The following is a 15,676-nucleotide window of genomic DNA, read 5'->3' as shown; positions in this document are numbered from 1 at the left end:
ATTTTTAGCTGTTATGCTTCCTGTAGATATCGTATAGAGTGAAATATTCTTCTCATAAGGGTATAGTTAAATATCTTTTGAATATTGTAGAGGAAAGACAGCTTATGTTGAACTCTCTGCACTGTAAAAATTGGGAATATTAAACCTCAACTTGTCTTCATTTGGAAACCAAATAGGGAGAACCCTATCTACCTGCAGCAACCTTCCCAGTTTAGAGCAGCAGTATTGGGGACCTCCGTCATGAATTACCTGCAGTGACATAGACTCACAGTTACATTGGAATACATTATGCAAAATTGGATAGAACTCAAGGGAATGGGGTTCAAGGTTACATTATAGAAATGGAAAGCAGGTATGTTACTGTAGATTACAGAAATACTTTTTTTTTCCATAACAGTCACTTGACCAAGCTGCTTATTAGAAACAGACATCCACAGAGTTCCAGAAATCTCCTTTTCAAGAGTCAAAAGAGATCATTACATCACAAGAAGTGTTTTAAAGATCAGTTCTTCTTTAGCAAAAAAATCAAATGTATGTTGCCAAGAGTATAAACAGTTTTATTACTCCAAGTGCATTGCACATTATTTTTTTCTAAGACCAACAATAATCTTTGTGCTATGATTTGTGACTCAAAATAATATTGAATTCATTCGCTACATCAGTATTACATTTTCCCCTTTTCTAAAGCAAGCAATTGAGTAAAGTAGTAACTAGAAAAAGAATATTCTGAATGCTTATTTTCAGTTCTCAGGAACAAGGCCTGCTTATGGATGGGATGGGAGACCTCCAAGGAGAACCAAGTAGCTTTTGTCAGTGGCTTGGCAAATAACCATCTCCTTTCCTTCTGGACTAAATGTTCCAGACCAAATCCCTAGTATGGTAATGGAGAAAAAAGCCATCCTTCAAATGAGACATTAAACCAAGATTCTGACTACTTGGTCACTACAAGACCCCCTGTCATTATTTTTTAAGAAGGCAGGGGTTTTAACCCTGTTGTCTCAGCTAAATTTCCCTTTGGGATTAATTTATTCCTCCTCAATTCAATCGGTTTCTCACTTCTCTACCTGATCTGCAGCTGGAACCTTCTGACTGCCATGTATCACCAAGGTAATGTCCTACAATACAGCATGTAAAGAGGTTAGGGATCCTTTAGGATGAAAAGTCTCACATACTGTATATGCAAGAAATGGTAATTATAGGGACACAGTTCTGCTTTACAGGGAAAAAGTTTGATATTCATTAGGTCAAACACAATTTCTGTGTAGTAGCAATTTTACTATAGTATGTAGTAAGTGAAAGAAAGTTTTACTTATTTTACCATGTGCCTCTGTCTTCTCTTTCAAACATAAATAGGAGAAAATAATCTTAACTGGGGCAGAGTACACTGAAGAGTTAAATTTTGAATTGTATTATAATACATTTTCCAAAATGTACCAATATACTAAAAATGTATTATAATATACAGTATAATACATTTACAATACTATTATATATTTTTATAAACCATGCCCAAAAACTGGTAACAATCTGTACTTAACAAAAGAGATTTGCTTTACACAATATTCCACAACTGTGTATACAGTATCCATGACTATCATCCTATAATCATATGTCTGAAGCTAGTGAAGTCACAAATAAAGTATTTTTATTTAGTCTGTGTTCAGAGACAGTTTCTGACTTTGTTGGAACAAGATGTAAAGTTATACTAGTGCACCTAAATACTGAAATTCACAATAATGCTTCAAGAAGCTGAATATAAGCTTGTTAATTTTCTTTTCAATTAACGTACGCTCACAAATTTAAAAAGACGTAGCACATTCCTGGTGACTATGATGTTTCTTGCATTGTTTACAACTGTTTCGAGATGACTACCTCCTGATTACCCTATGTAACAAAAATACATATAATGTATGTACTGCCACCTCACATATCATTAAACACAAGTGTAAACTTAGACAAACCAGGTGTCAGGAAAAAATTGTTTAAACTCAATTATTAATTTTAATTGTAATGTTCTTGTTTACAGTTTCATAAAACTAAAATGTTTTTAGCAATGAAATGGAAACAAACAGGAAGATAACTAGAAACGTCCATAAAATATTTTTAAATTGCAACCAGTTTTAGAGGTTTAGAGGTCTGTACAATTTAACGGATTTCCACTGCAGTGCCTGACTGAAGCCCTGCTAAACAGCTTAGTAGCTGCTGTAAAAATACCTTGCAATACTTTGCATATTCTTAAATCTTTCTCTTTGGCTGAGCTTTCTGGCTGCTGGAATAAAGATGGGCCCTCTGCTTGCGTTTAATTTCACTGGCACTGTCTCCTATGTTCCGCTGCCTAATGGCAAACATCCGTGTATAATGTCACTTTAGGCAACAGATGAAACTTAAACTTGCAGTTTCCAGCTTAAACGCAGCTCCGGTGAATTTTGAATGGAACCTGATTCTTTTTAAACTAGAATATTGGACTTGAAATTGAAATTAAAGTATCAATGAAAGGAGACTGCTTCCATTCAATAAATAAAGAATTTTTTTTTTCTAGTTCAGCTCCGTGCTGCATGTCCTGCTGTTGTCTCTTTGTTAAACTTTGCACCACGCCTGCCTCCACCACTGGCCTTGTTTAGTGTGAAAGTGGTCTTGAATGCCATTTGTCCACATCTTTTTCATTTTATTTTTTTTTCATTTTGTTTCTTGTTCATTTTCCCATGCAAGTTCAAGGCGTGGAGAAATGTTCTGAAATGGACAAGGTCATGGGTTAAAATTTACTGTCAATTTCATTTGAAATGTGGGGGTCTTTCTGTGTTATTATTCAATGGATGAAAACCAGAGGGTAATTTAAGGCTACTGCATTAAAACAGCAGGACAACAACAACACTAATAATAATAATAATAAAAAAAAAAAATAATAATAATAATAATAATATGGCTGAATGGGTCTGCTCTTTATTTTTTATGCAAGCATCCAAAAGGACCAGCATCACTCTTTTAAAACTGCTAAAACAACATCTCATGTATTGGCCATCTGTCAACAAAGGCTCCTTGTGAATGAGTTATTATTTTTTGGATTAAGGTGGCCTCAGAGTGCACTCACAGACAGGAAATGATGGTGTTGAGATGTACTTAAGAAAGAATGCTAACATTACAGCATGCTGTAAAGGCATGGTAGTGTAGTAAAAGAGGTACTAGAGGAATTTAAAAAAAGAATCGATATCTGTTGTACAGTCACATAGTTTGTAAAAGTGTAACAATATGATCTTTATCATGCTTAGCTAAGCAAAAAAAAAAGTAAATACTATCGTCTCGTTTGAAGAACATCTGCTTTTTCTTATGCATGGCCACAATATGTGAAGGCTCACTGGGAATACATTTCCCCAAACCTTTTGTTGTTGCAAATCATTCTGACAGCCTACATTTTTGCTAAGAAACTTGACTATCCAAAAAAAATGGAAATATTTACAGTATAAACAAGTTTCCTGGGAGATACTACATACAAACATCATATCAAATTTAAAAAAAAGAATTCATTACTAATGCCAGATTCTATCTGCATAATTCATTATTATTTGCAAATGGTGTGGAATGTGTTGTCATATCACCACATACAGTAAGTGACAACCCCAAGGTTAGAGAGCTGAACTGAGTGTTTGCATGTGCATGTTTGTTTATAGAAGACTTGAAACCTTTACTTACGAGGTAGCAAATTTAATAAGCTTTTCACACTTTCACCATGGTTACCATGGTTTGGTGTAGCAAACATACTGTAGTAGTGCAGCAGAAAACCACAATATTTCTATTAAATCCTAGATATAATTTACTATTGGAAAGTGTCATGAAGGTTGTAGCAAGAATAGAAATCTTATGCAACAACTGGTCAGTAAGTTCCACAGATAATTCCACGGTACAAAAATAACCCCAAATAATTAAATCACCAGCATTTCCTTGTACAGATACACCTTCAAGATACACCATATTTTATTGTGCTTTCCTTTACTTTCATTTAATCTTAAATCTTAAATACTGTATGTTTATAGTAAGGCCAAAATAAGCAATACATAAATATACTGTAAATGTCCACTTACAGCACCAGATGTCACATGCCAATTAATCATAAGAATAATTGTAAGATTTGTGGCCAACTCAAAGTAATCATATTTGTATAAATAAATAATCTGAACTAATTTACTACTTGTACTAGGCATTTTGGAGAAACTACAGCAAATCACTCATAACTTTAAAAAAATTGAGAAGTTATTACAAAGAAAGTGCCAAAATCTTTTTTTCTAACAGATGCCACTATATTGAACAGAAACGCCATAGATAAATTCAGTATGCTAAGAACTGTCTCAAGAATTACCAACAAAGGTTCTACTAAGACTTGGTTGAGTGTGTTGGTAGTAGTGTATTGCTAGTAGAAGCAATATAAGCTGTTCACCTGTGACGCATGATTTGCAACAGATTGCATATGCTTTTCAGTGAGTTTACGCCCCATTCCTCCTATAACGGCTGGACAAGCATGTGCCTGTTCACTTGTCTCGGAGCCCTAGATGTCACACACCATCCCATCTTACTCCACAAATGTTCAATGGGGTATCCAAAGCTTAACTGGTCACATTCTCTTCTCGCAAAAGAGATACCCTGGCAGACCAAGGACATACCTTGTCCTGCTGCAATGTTGTCACATTGAAATGGGCTTGGAGTATTGGCAGAAAATGAGGTCCCCGGACCTGATCAAAGTAGTGCCATGGAGTCACGTTATCATGTAATCACTACAACTGGTGCTGTGCAGCAACTAAACAGGCTGTCTAGGCCACTGCTCATGGGTCTCCCCGTCTGTTATCTGTACACAATAATTCCTGTATCATTCTTCATGCCTGTGCCACACTCACTGACATCCATCAAGATGATGAAAAACATCAACAAGAAAAACTTGATTCAGTAATTAAGAGGAACTGGGCTGCTGCTCTAAACAGTTCATCCCGTTGTATCATTAACCATTAGCGAGCACCAAGTCATGTGGTGTTCTGCAAATGATTAATATTTAGCCACCTCTTTACACCTGCACTGCCGATGCCTGATATGTCTGATGCAGTGAAACCTGCAATGCTAAACTGATCATGAAGATGAAGCATGTTGATCTTGGTGAGTTGCCAAGGGACTCGTGATCTCCCAGAGCATGATGGCCTGTCATTGATGGACTGCATTTGACTGAAACGTAACATCTTGGTGGCTTGAAATTTGATGGCTGTGAATACCCCCAATGGTGAACACTGAGCACTGACTTAGTCCAGCTTTCATCAAACAAATGGCTCAAAAGCATAATTCAACGTCAAAGTCATTCAGCTGTATCGTGGTCAATCATGAATGATCAATTAACCAAATGACAAAGTTTAATCAATACTCAAGGCCCATATACTTAGTTTTTCTAAAAAACATACTGTACATGCATACTTGCAGTGAAGGGGTTACTTCTTGGTATATATAATCTTTTACAATTATAGGATAAAACAAGAACTTTGGATTTCAACTGACTAGCATATCTTTCCGTAGTCGCTTTCCATTCATCTATGCCTGTGTTTCTGAAGAAGTTTCTCAAAGTAAAACTCACAAGCACATTGTTTTCATTAACAAAAATCCTGTTTTTAAATTTAACAAAACAACCATAATGTTGTGGTGAGAAAAGTTCTTATGTTACATACTCTACGACCCTGTTGTTACAAAGGCCAAAGTTAATAGTTGAATATTACTCTAATTGTTTTTTCAGAATTATTACACTTCTTTAAAACTTAAATGAATAATTAGCTCAATAATTTATAAACTAACTTCCTTTTGTTTTGGCATTCATAAGTAGCATTCCAAGTGACAAGATTAGGCAAATGGAAATCAGTGTATTCTCATGAAAACTTCTAAAAACCACCACTCAAAAAGTGCCTTTTTTTCTGAAACTCCTCGAATACAGTGCATTTTATTCTGTCTAGCTGCATCCAAGATGGAAAGTCCATTAGAATCTTGGCAGATATTTCCTCTATTATCATATCCTATAACGACGGAGTAACAGGAAGTTCACACTAAGTGTTCACACTAAATTACCTTAAGTGAAACGATATATCCTCCTGAGGAAGTCAGTGCTACTGTAAACTGAAAATGGCACAAAGCAAACTGCTCCATCCAAAGTACACATTCAGCTTCATAAGCAGCAATGGGATGACAAATACACACAATACAATGGAAAATCTAAGATGGAAAGCGATTTTCTTACAACTGGGTATGGCACGCAACTCTCATTTGGGGGCTGGGGGTATAACAATAGAAACAGAAAACTTTAAGGAAACAGCATAATTGAACACATAACTGAGCACAGCAGTGAAGAAAAAAGCACATGTTTCTAAACGGAGCGCTGCAGAGCTCTTTTCGTGATTCAGGCTGATTCATCAAAAGTGTTTGTTCGGGCATGAATAGAACAGAACAAGGAACAATCCACTCAGTTCTGACATACAGTATGTGCAGGAGCATTCTATTCATACTCTAGTTGCTATGGATTTTAACTCTACAACTTTACGAACAGAGTCAATGGATGTATCACTGTGCGGACTGTAAAGGAACAAGCAGAGGTTAATTCCAAACGGTGGAGAGACGAAAGAACACAAAACACCCACACTTAAACAACCCAAGATATTATTCTTCTGTGGAATTAAGTTTAATATTAGCCTGACCACATGAAAGCATGATACAGATCAAATGCTATAAAGCAAATTCTAAGAACTGATGTCACAAAATAGTGTCTTGCTAATTTCTATAGCTGTCAGATGTGTCAAGTAATTTTGCATATTAAACATGTGACTACAAGATGCTTGATGCAACTTAACTTTATCTAAATGAAAATATAAAATGAAACAAAAATGAATTAATCCTAATTGTAGCCAAAGCCAATTATAATATTAAAGGTATTGAAGAATGTAATTCTAGAATTCAGAATTAATATACTGTAGCCTCTCTGAATTGTTTGATGTGGAGGATTTTTACTGGTCCAAATAATTTATTTAATAAATGTTTAAGAAACTAACCTACTCATCACTAAAAAAGCCTTATTTTGGATAAATAAGTGACGTAAATCTGATAAACACGTCTAACTCTGTTTAAATTAAAATATTTTATGATTTGCATATGCTGCTTTTCCATAAATATTTAAAGACTCTGAAGTGCATATGAAAAAATTATCTACAGACAGTACTTAAGCATCCAAATATTTACTGGACTAACCTCAAACCTGTAAAACAATTAAGGAAGATTGTCAGAAAGAATAAATTATAAACCCACAATAAAGTGACAATGAAAACACCAAATAATACAAATGATTGAATTTGTGAAAGTCCAACAGAATGTCATTGAAGGAGAAAAAGGACATGACTGACTATGTATATGAGTCCTCTGAACTGCAACAGACGATCTCAGTTTTACTTCAAGAGATGTCTAATTTAAATAATGATTTTCCTTGTTATTGCTTACTAAACTTTAAAAAAGGGTTCAGATGTGAATGTTTAATTAAGAATCCACCTAAAAGTTTTTACTAATATAAACACTAAAACAAAGATGGATACTGCAAACTATACTCTCTGCTATAGAAAATATAACAATATACAATGTGTTTATTTACAGGAATGCATAAAAGTGGCACTAAAAACTTGACACTTACTCTGGTAGAGACCGCCTAATGATTGAATGAACTTGTCTGTAAACATCCAGTTTTGACAAGCAACGACACAAGGTATGGTTGGCAAAGCTGATTGTCACTGGTTTCGGTTCTTGAGACAGTGGTATGGTAATTTCAAATAGCTACAAGAGAAAAAAAAGAATAAGATCAGTAAAAGTAGATGTTTAAATGATCATCTTATTTTTTAAGAAACAAAAACTGTTGTCACGTAGCAAAAGAAAAGTCTCCTTTTCTTTTTATCTGTGTTGTTTAATGCAATTCAGCTTGTGTATAGTAATGCCTCAATAACAAGTTTATAATATTAAATGATGCAAAGTGATTAATATTTAGGAAGTTATTAACACCAGGCTTAAACATGCAACTAATAATTTGAATGTAGGTGACCACAAACCAATTTCAATCAAAAATAAGCAGACATAATTTAGTGCATATATGGACTGTTATTTATTTTATAGAATCTGAATGTTGCTTTAAGTATGTAGATTGTCTTAATAACTTTCAACTGGAAGTACTTTCATCTGTCTTTTCCTACAGAAGTTACTGTACTTACTTAAAAGTACTGCAACATCATTCTCTGATACAAGGCTCCTTGAGGTAATTGAAAAAAAAATCACGTTGACCCTTTCCCAGCTTCACACCAAAGCACTCAAACATTTGGCACAACAACAGAGTTCTACAACCTCAAAAACTTGGCATTCTTTCACTGGGCCTGCTATAAATATTAAAACCATATCTCTTTACGTGATAGGGATCTAGCTACAACGAGATGATCTGACATTACAACTTGACCTAGGAACTGACACCACCTAACTAACAGGGAGGTACTCTTCCCTTCACAGGCTAATTTATGAACATTTACGTATGAAACACATATGATTTTTTAATCTATAACATAAACACTTGAACTGAATTCACTAGTTTTGAAAGAAAATATTGTAGGTGTCATAGCTCCTTCATACCTCTTTCCTAAACTGACATTTAGATGTTTGTGGACAAGGCATAACAAAGTGTGCATACTGTAGGACACACACCTAATAATATAAAAATAATATACTGTAGGCAAATTAAAGGCAGGATTACAGGTATTTACTGCATGACGTGAAACAAGCACAGAATTCTAAGACAGACCTCCTTTGCTTCTGATGAATTGTTAAAAATAACCTCTTTAGGTTTTTCCAAACATGATTTACCAAATTCACATTTTCTGAAAATCAGAAGGCCATTCAAACTGGCACGGGTTTCTGCAGAATTATTGTTTTAAGTGAATTTCTGTTTGCCTGGTTTACTTGGATAGTTGTCCAGGCAACCGTTTTGCAGTTTTACAAACATGTGTCTGTCCGGATGCTTGAGAGGAAGTTCTCTTTGGATTATTTCCATTCTACTCATCTTGAAAACTATTTACATTTCATGATCTTTTCAGTTATTTTTATTTTATGCTAAAAGATCCAGCGTACTAAAGGAATGCTCATATTTGTCAGGAAAAGGATTTTCTTACAAAAGTTCACACAAGGTATCTGGATTTTGTTTCATACTATTGCTATGTTCTGCCCAGATAGCACAATCTTAAACGTAAACAGAAGTAACATTTTAAACATCGCACAGGTTTAAAAGATGCCATGATTATTTGGCTTAATAAGAATTAACATTATTAAATGACTGTTCACTACTGTTTGTAAACTACACAGCCACATTTACAAATAAAAAAAAGCAGCAACTGGTGATAGCCCTGGTGATTACTTGTCAAAAGCCCCATAGGCTCAGGATCTGAGTTTAGGAAAACACATTGAACATCAGCATCAAGATTCTTAATAAGAAAGCAATGCCAAGTTCTGAGGGTGCCTCAAGCTGGAACGCCACAGTCACAGGAACACCGTTATTGCTCATTCGAGACATGAAAATGCCAATCAGATCGTCAAGCCAGAATATCCAGAATATGGCGAGATGGACAGAATACATGAGTGCTCTCTCCTTGGAATTAGGAGGAAACCTGAGAGCCAGGAACAAATCCATTTGAATACGAGATCATGCAAAGTCTGCACATACATGTATACATTTATATGTAATGCAGAGAAACATATACTCTAAACTCAGTATTTTGAAACTTTCTTGTGTGTATTTGAACATATGCATTAAATTCTTCTAATTTAAAGGTTTAAAAACTGCACATACAGGTTCAAGCTTTTGTACTCTAGAAATTAGCCATATTAGTCATGTGTGTACTACTTTTTAATATATTTTTCATATTACAGAAGATAATACAGCCTATAAAGGTACTTAAAATGTGTGAAGCACTAGGACCAAGTAGAGCCAGTGGCAGTACTGAGTTCTGCTGTTTCCACTTTAGCTCCACTTCACATACACTCTTCTTGTGAGTCAGGGAATTGAGATTTTGGTCTATAAAATGTGTATACGGACACAGCTCTGACATAGTGCATGCCCCATTGAATGTTTACAGTCAATGAGACTGAAATCAGGGCAATATGGGATATCTGACCGGCAATATAAACTGATTGCATTTACAAATCTCCGTCAGGCTCAATAACATAAACGGTTTCCATTCTAGTGTAAGACTAGCTACACTAACACTGGGGAAGCTAGTGAAAGTTTTCCTCTTATTAGTACACAGACTTAAATTTGTTATGTTTTGTTTGGGTAAATGAGCCAGTTGTTTTGTTTGTGTCTGGCTCATAGACCACCACATGGAATATTTTAAGTAGACTATCTACCAGAAGGAGGAAATATACTTCTACTTCCTACCTAATGAGCTTAAGATGTTGTCTGATTTGATCTACAACAGAAATGAACAATTTATCATGTCTGCAACTTCCACTTCTTTACAGGATATGTATTTGTATAATTACTACTGTTTGTGCCATATGGCTCTATTTTTAGGATAGTTAACTATGACTTGATTAAAATAATTGTACAGCTCTGTTAACTGCTTGGACTTTCACTCTCAACAGGGTGGAACAACTGAGTTCACTTAGGTCAAGCAAGACATCACAGGAATTTTCACCTGCGTGATTCCAATCACAAAACATGCAGTTAATTATAAGACAACTTACAAGACGCAACACAGAACAAGATTTTTTTATTGCTCATTTAAATCCTTAAAAGACGTCAAAAAGCATCTATCCGCCTTGTGGACTGTGGTACTGTACGTCTTGATCCTTCCAAATGAAACACTTGCAAAGGAACTTACTGTTTTGCTGATGTAAGAAGTACTAAGGTTCCTGCACTGATACTCCTCACTGTTGCAGCAGCCCCCACATCTGTAGACAGACACGCAGGGTGGTTTATAGAAGGTGTTTGTTGCAGCCCCAAACTCTTTTCCCACATCTAAACAAACTTCTCGTGGCATGCACAGGGTCTTTCTCCACTCAGATTCAATACCTGTTAAATGCACGTTGAGAGATGAGACAGCAGAAAGGGACGATCAGGAAGACTTTCAAAGCTTGTGGCTCAAGTGTAAAATTTTGCTCCCCATTGTAATTCCTACAGACGGAACCCGGTTATTTCCAAACTACAGTTTTCAGGGGAAAAAAGAATCCACCTGCGTTGTGCAAAATTTGAGCCATTGAGTTTTCTAGCTGCTTTTAGAGAACCAGGAGCAAAGTTTCCTCATGAACAAAAAGCTTTGAACATTGTTCTGTGTACAGTATATATATAAGAAAATATTAATTTACAAGAGTCTACTGTTTATTGTTAATAATATCAGCATCGTATAGACAACTCAATAAATATTTTACAGAGCAGGAATAAGTTTATTAAACTTGATTTTTTTAAGAAAACAATAATTACTTGACATTCCTTAAGGAACAAGTAATAGGTTTATTCCATGCTGAAAAAAAGAAGAAAGAGAACACAACGTTTCGGCCGTGGAGCCTTCTTCAGAACAATATGCAGTGGTGGAACCTTCAAAAATGTGAATTAATTGTTTGCAGTCGTTATCTCGTTATCCAAGTGTAAATGTAACCATAGCACAGCAGATAGGAATTTTAATGAATTATAATAAATATATGGAATTACCTTTGGGTACAGACCACATAAAAATAATTGTATTTTTTGTGCTACCCAATTTTCAGCAAAAGAAACCACAGAAAGAGACACGGACAACAACATATTGTACAGTACATTGTTAAATAGGTTCTATAGTACATGTAAGTCTTGTGAATAACAGGGATAAAACAATATTTTACATTTTCAGAGATCTTAAAATACCCTGTTGAGTTTGTGTTATCTTCTGTTCAGTTTGCCTAGGTTCTATGACTTAAAGGAGACCTGCAATGCAATGGCTGTCTGAAGCTGAGCAGAAACAACCCTTAGACAGCTGAAAAAGCAACAATTTTAAAGGTTGCAAGACTTTTCGATGCACATAATAATACAACTGTTCATAAAGATAAGAGGAACATGGACCAATGGATAGTCAAGAGTAACAAGATGTGCCTCAGACATTTCGTGAGAATGACATGTCTTTGCAATGACTTCAAGGAATCTCAGCGTACATCATGGACACACCCTAGACCTTGTAAGGTTAAAATCCATACGTTTTGAGTGTGATGCATGATTAAGAAATGCAACTTGCTTTCACACGTATCCAGATTCAATGGTTTTACCAAGAAGTGTCCAAACCAGACTGAATTGGGCCAACGGGCTTTACTGTATCAGAAAATTAAAAAAAGAAAATCTGGTGAATCCGATTTTCAAATGCATTGGGCATCTCCGAGGCATCACTGATTGTGAGGTTGACGTTCATTGTACACAGTCCTCAAACCTAGTGGACCTTAAGCAGAAGCTCATCAGAGCATGGACTGCCACTGCCTTGGGTCAGATTCAAACTATGATTATAACAATGAGCAATCAATGAAACACAACAATCCATCATTGTGGCAAAGATTGGACACAGCTATGACTGTTTCACCTGACCATGCCAAGGCAAGGTGATAACTTGAATTAAATTGCTTGTAAATGATTGAGGTGTACAATGGTAACATCACAGTATTACAGCTTATAACGTCACGATGGGTCTATGTCCCATGTATGGTTTCTTTTGCTGGAAAGTACAATACTATTAGTTTAAACAGGTGAACAATTTGAATTTATAACTGTCCTATATTACTCAAGGGATAAATGAGTAACATCAAGACTTGATCAGAAAGCACACAAAATGCAATGCATGCACCCCACAGAAAGCTACAACCACTGTACCCTTGAGGATACCTGGACGCACTGGCATTTACAAAACTTAAAAATTGAAGATTCTCCTTAGATGCACAGCATGAAATTACCTTCCACAACAACTTACTTTTTAAAATTTCAAAGTTATAAAATGCTGCAGCAAATATCAAGGGTTCCTCTGTTCTTGAGTCAGAGGCACCTTGATCTCTGAAATGCATACGCCCTCCTCGTTTTGACTGACATTTTAACATAGTCCAGTAATTTGGATAGACTATTTTCATGAGCTCATCAACGCTGGACACAGACCGCAAACGCTCTTCTAGATCTGGTGTGGCATGGTCCTAATGAAAACAGAAGAAAACACAGAAGATTAGTTCAGCAGAAATACAGCAGCCTTAAATCTTTTGTAACGTATCGTACAGTATATTAGCAGTTGTGCATCTAGACCTTGTAATTTGATTCACATTTGAACATAGAGGTTATGGAGCTGGGTTGTACAGGTTCTGAAGTGTACAAGATGGGGAAAGGGGCTCTTCTTTATGGAAAAGGGATTTGTCTCACATGGCAGGAGTTTTGGCATTCAGCTCCTGCCAGAAAGCACCCATCATGCCCCCTCCCTGCTGAGAGGTCTACAAAAAGGGTCACCCATGCACAGTCTCATTGTTGGAATAGCAGCACTGCTAGTGTAGCGTTTGTTCATCTGTGTCCAAAGGCACAGTGCTTTGTGCATTATGCTCTTTGTTTTCTCTCTGAGCTGTTCACTGTGTGTAGAGTTGAGGAGCACTGCTTCTTGAAAACCCACTGAAAAAACGAGCTTCATTCGCAATATAATAATATTTACATTTCTTCACATCAAAGAAGTATTTTTGTTTGAAACACCATCCCGAAAAAAAGTTATTCAGGCACTTTTTAATAACAGGAAAAAATGTGAGACAGTCATAAGTCCCAGTTTATATTCAGGTCTATTGACTTCAGAAAAAAAACAATGCATACACCAAACATGGCATAAAATGTTAATTACCATTTTCTCTCAAGAAACACAGGAATAGAAACTACTTTTTTGAAATACTATATTCTTTAAGAAAATCATATCTTAGCTATATGATAAACTTCACTACTACTAAGAAGGCAATTCACACTGAAGCAGAGTCTATTCTGTAGAATCAGAAACATAACTCAAATTGTTCCTCAGCTTTGAGAATTGTACAGACAAATTTAACCATTTCCCTTCATTAACTATAGACACTCCTGATTACTCCTGATTAAATCCAACGTTTTAGCTTTTACAGTGACGACAGGAGCAGCATTTGGACTGAAGCATTCAGAAGAAGAAGGTCAGGGTTTGGACTTTGCAAAATCACTTTATAAACGCAGAAACAGCAAAGAGTGGTGTAACTGTTACAAACACAATATCATGTCGAAATTGTGGATTAGGACATGTTTTTATTTTGTAAATGATCAATTATCAGAGGACTTGGTACAAAAATATGGGTGTTTTTAGTTCTATAAATTCAGCCAGTATACACAGTTTATGTTGTTCCAAAAAGTGTCTGTACAGTATATGACATACTGTTGATTACAGGTACACTTTGAGCCCTTTCTGTCTATATACCCCAGCTGCGTGGTGTTTTCTCCAGGTTCCTCTTGCTTTCCACAGATAGTGACATGGTGACTAAGTTAATCTATTAAGAAATGACTTTATTAAAAGGTTAAGTTGTCCCGATGTGCCATTCAGTTCAGAATATACTGTAGTTGAGCTACGAGTGTACATACGGCCCCTTTTCTCAAAAGATGTGGATGCAAAATCCCATTCATTCTATTGAGTTCCATTATCTTTGTTATAGAACATATCAGTCAACTGTGTAGTACTCAAAAACTCCTGGAACAAAGGGATAATGAAATATCATCTTTCCAAGACAAGAGGTGAGGGTTATATTTATATTTCATTGACTACATTACATACGTCTTTACTCTTTTCAAAGAACACAAATCCAAACATAACACATGACACCACGGAGATGTGTTAAAAGGCCTGTCCAAAGAACACATGTATTTTCACAGCATTTTTCAGAATATTTTGTCAGATGCTATTGCTGGTCCTGAACGAATAAGGCCCCAGTGATTCAGTTTTTTTTCTCAAAGGAATACTGCATGTTCTTACACTCTATAATTAATTTCCACAGTAAATCTTGTTTTGTAAGTCTGCCTAGAAGTCTATTTCCCGTTATGCTTTGTAAGGCTGCCTAGAAGTCTATTTCCCGTTATAAACAATATCTACAGTATAAGAAATGCAAAACATCTGCATGACCTCTGCAACATGGCTGCAGTCAAAATTATTTAAAATTGCTAATGATGACAAGGAAACGCAATCATCACATAGTAAGAAATGTTGATTACTGTGCTCTATAATTTGCTCCTAATTTGTACACATAAAAATTAGTCGAGATTCAACCTCAGAATAGTAAGTATGAAACATCTTTTTTAATTTGACCATAATATTTTGCACTATTAATAATATTTTCTAGGAATCCTCTGCATGCCAAAGGCTTCTTGCTTTTCTACCAAACAGAAACTTAGTACCAGAAACTTGGTTTGCTATTTGTAATAGGAATAACGATGATACATTTTTATTTTAATCTAAGATCTGGTCAAGAATATGGAAATTCTAACAGACAGAACTCAAGATACAACATTATCTAAATAATAGTAATCCACTAATCCTTGAGAGTCCAAGGTTAGTTTAGGCAAACAAGTCTTGAATTAGTAAACATATAATTACATACAATACATGCA

General features: G+C 35.5%; 1 protein-coding gene across 1 annotated transcript in view; it reads right to left on the bottom strand.

Moving 5' to 3' along the window:
* Positions 1-15,676, bottom strand: part of vegfc (vascular endothelial growth factor c) — a 51,252-nt gene that overhangs the window by 15,792 nt on the left and 19,784 nt on the right. The window contains exons 2-4 of the mRNA XM_088912343.1: positions 13,011-13,224; positions 10,908-11,098; positions 7,688-7,827 (exon numbers count right to left, since the gene is read on the bottom strand). Of these exons, the coding sequence (XP_088768469.1) occupies positions 7,688-7,827; positions 10,908-11,098; positions 13,011-13,224 (545 nt within the window). The remainder of the gene's footprint in view (positions 1-7,687; positions 7,828-10,907; positions 11,099-13,010; positions 13,225-15,676) is intronic.

Source organism: Atractosteus spatula, chromosome 1 (assembly GCF_055471065.1).
Source record: "Atractosteus spatula isolate fAtrSpa1 chromosome 1, fAtrSpa1.hap1, whole genome shotgun sequence".
Classification (NCBI taxonomy): domain Eukaryota; kingdom Metazoa; phylum Chordata; class Actinopteri; order Semionotiformes; family Lepisosteidae; genus Atractosteus; species Atractosteus spatula.
The sequence above is the reverse complement of the archived record's forward strand: the minus strand, read 5'-3'. Positions and strand labels throughout refer to the sequence as shown.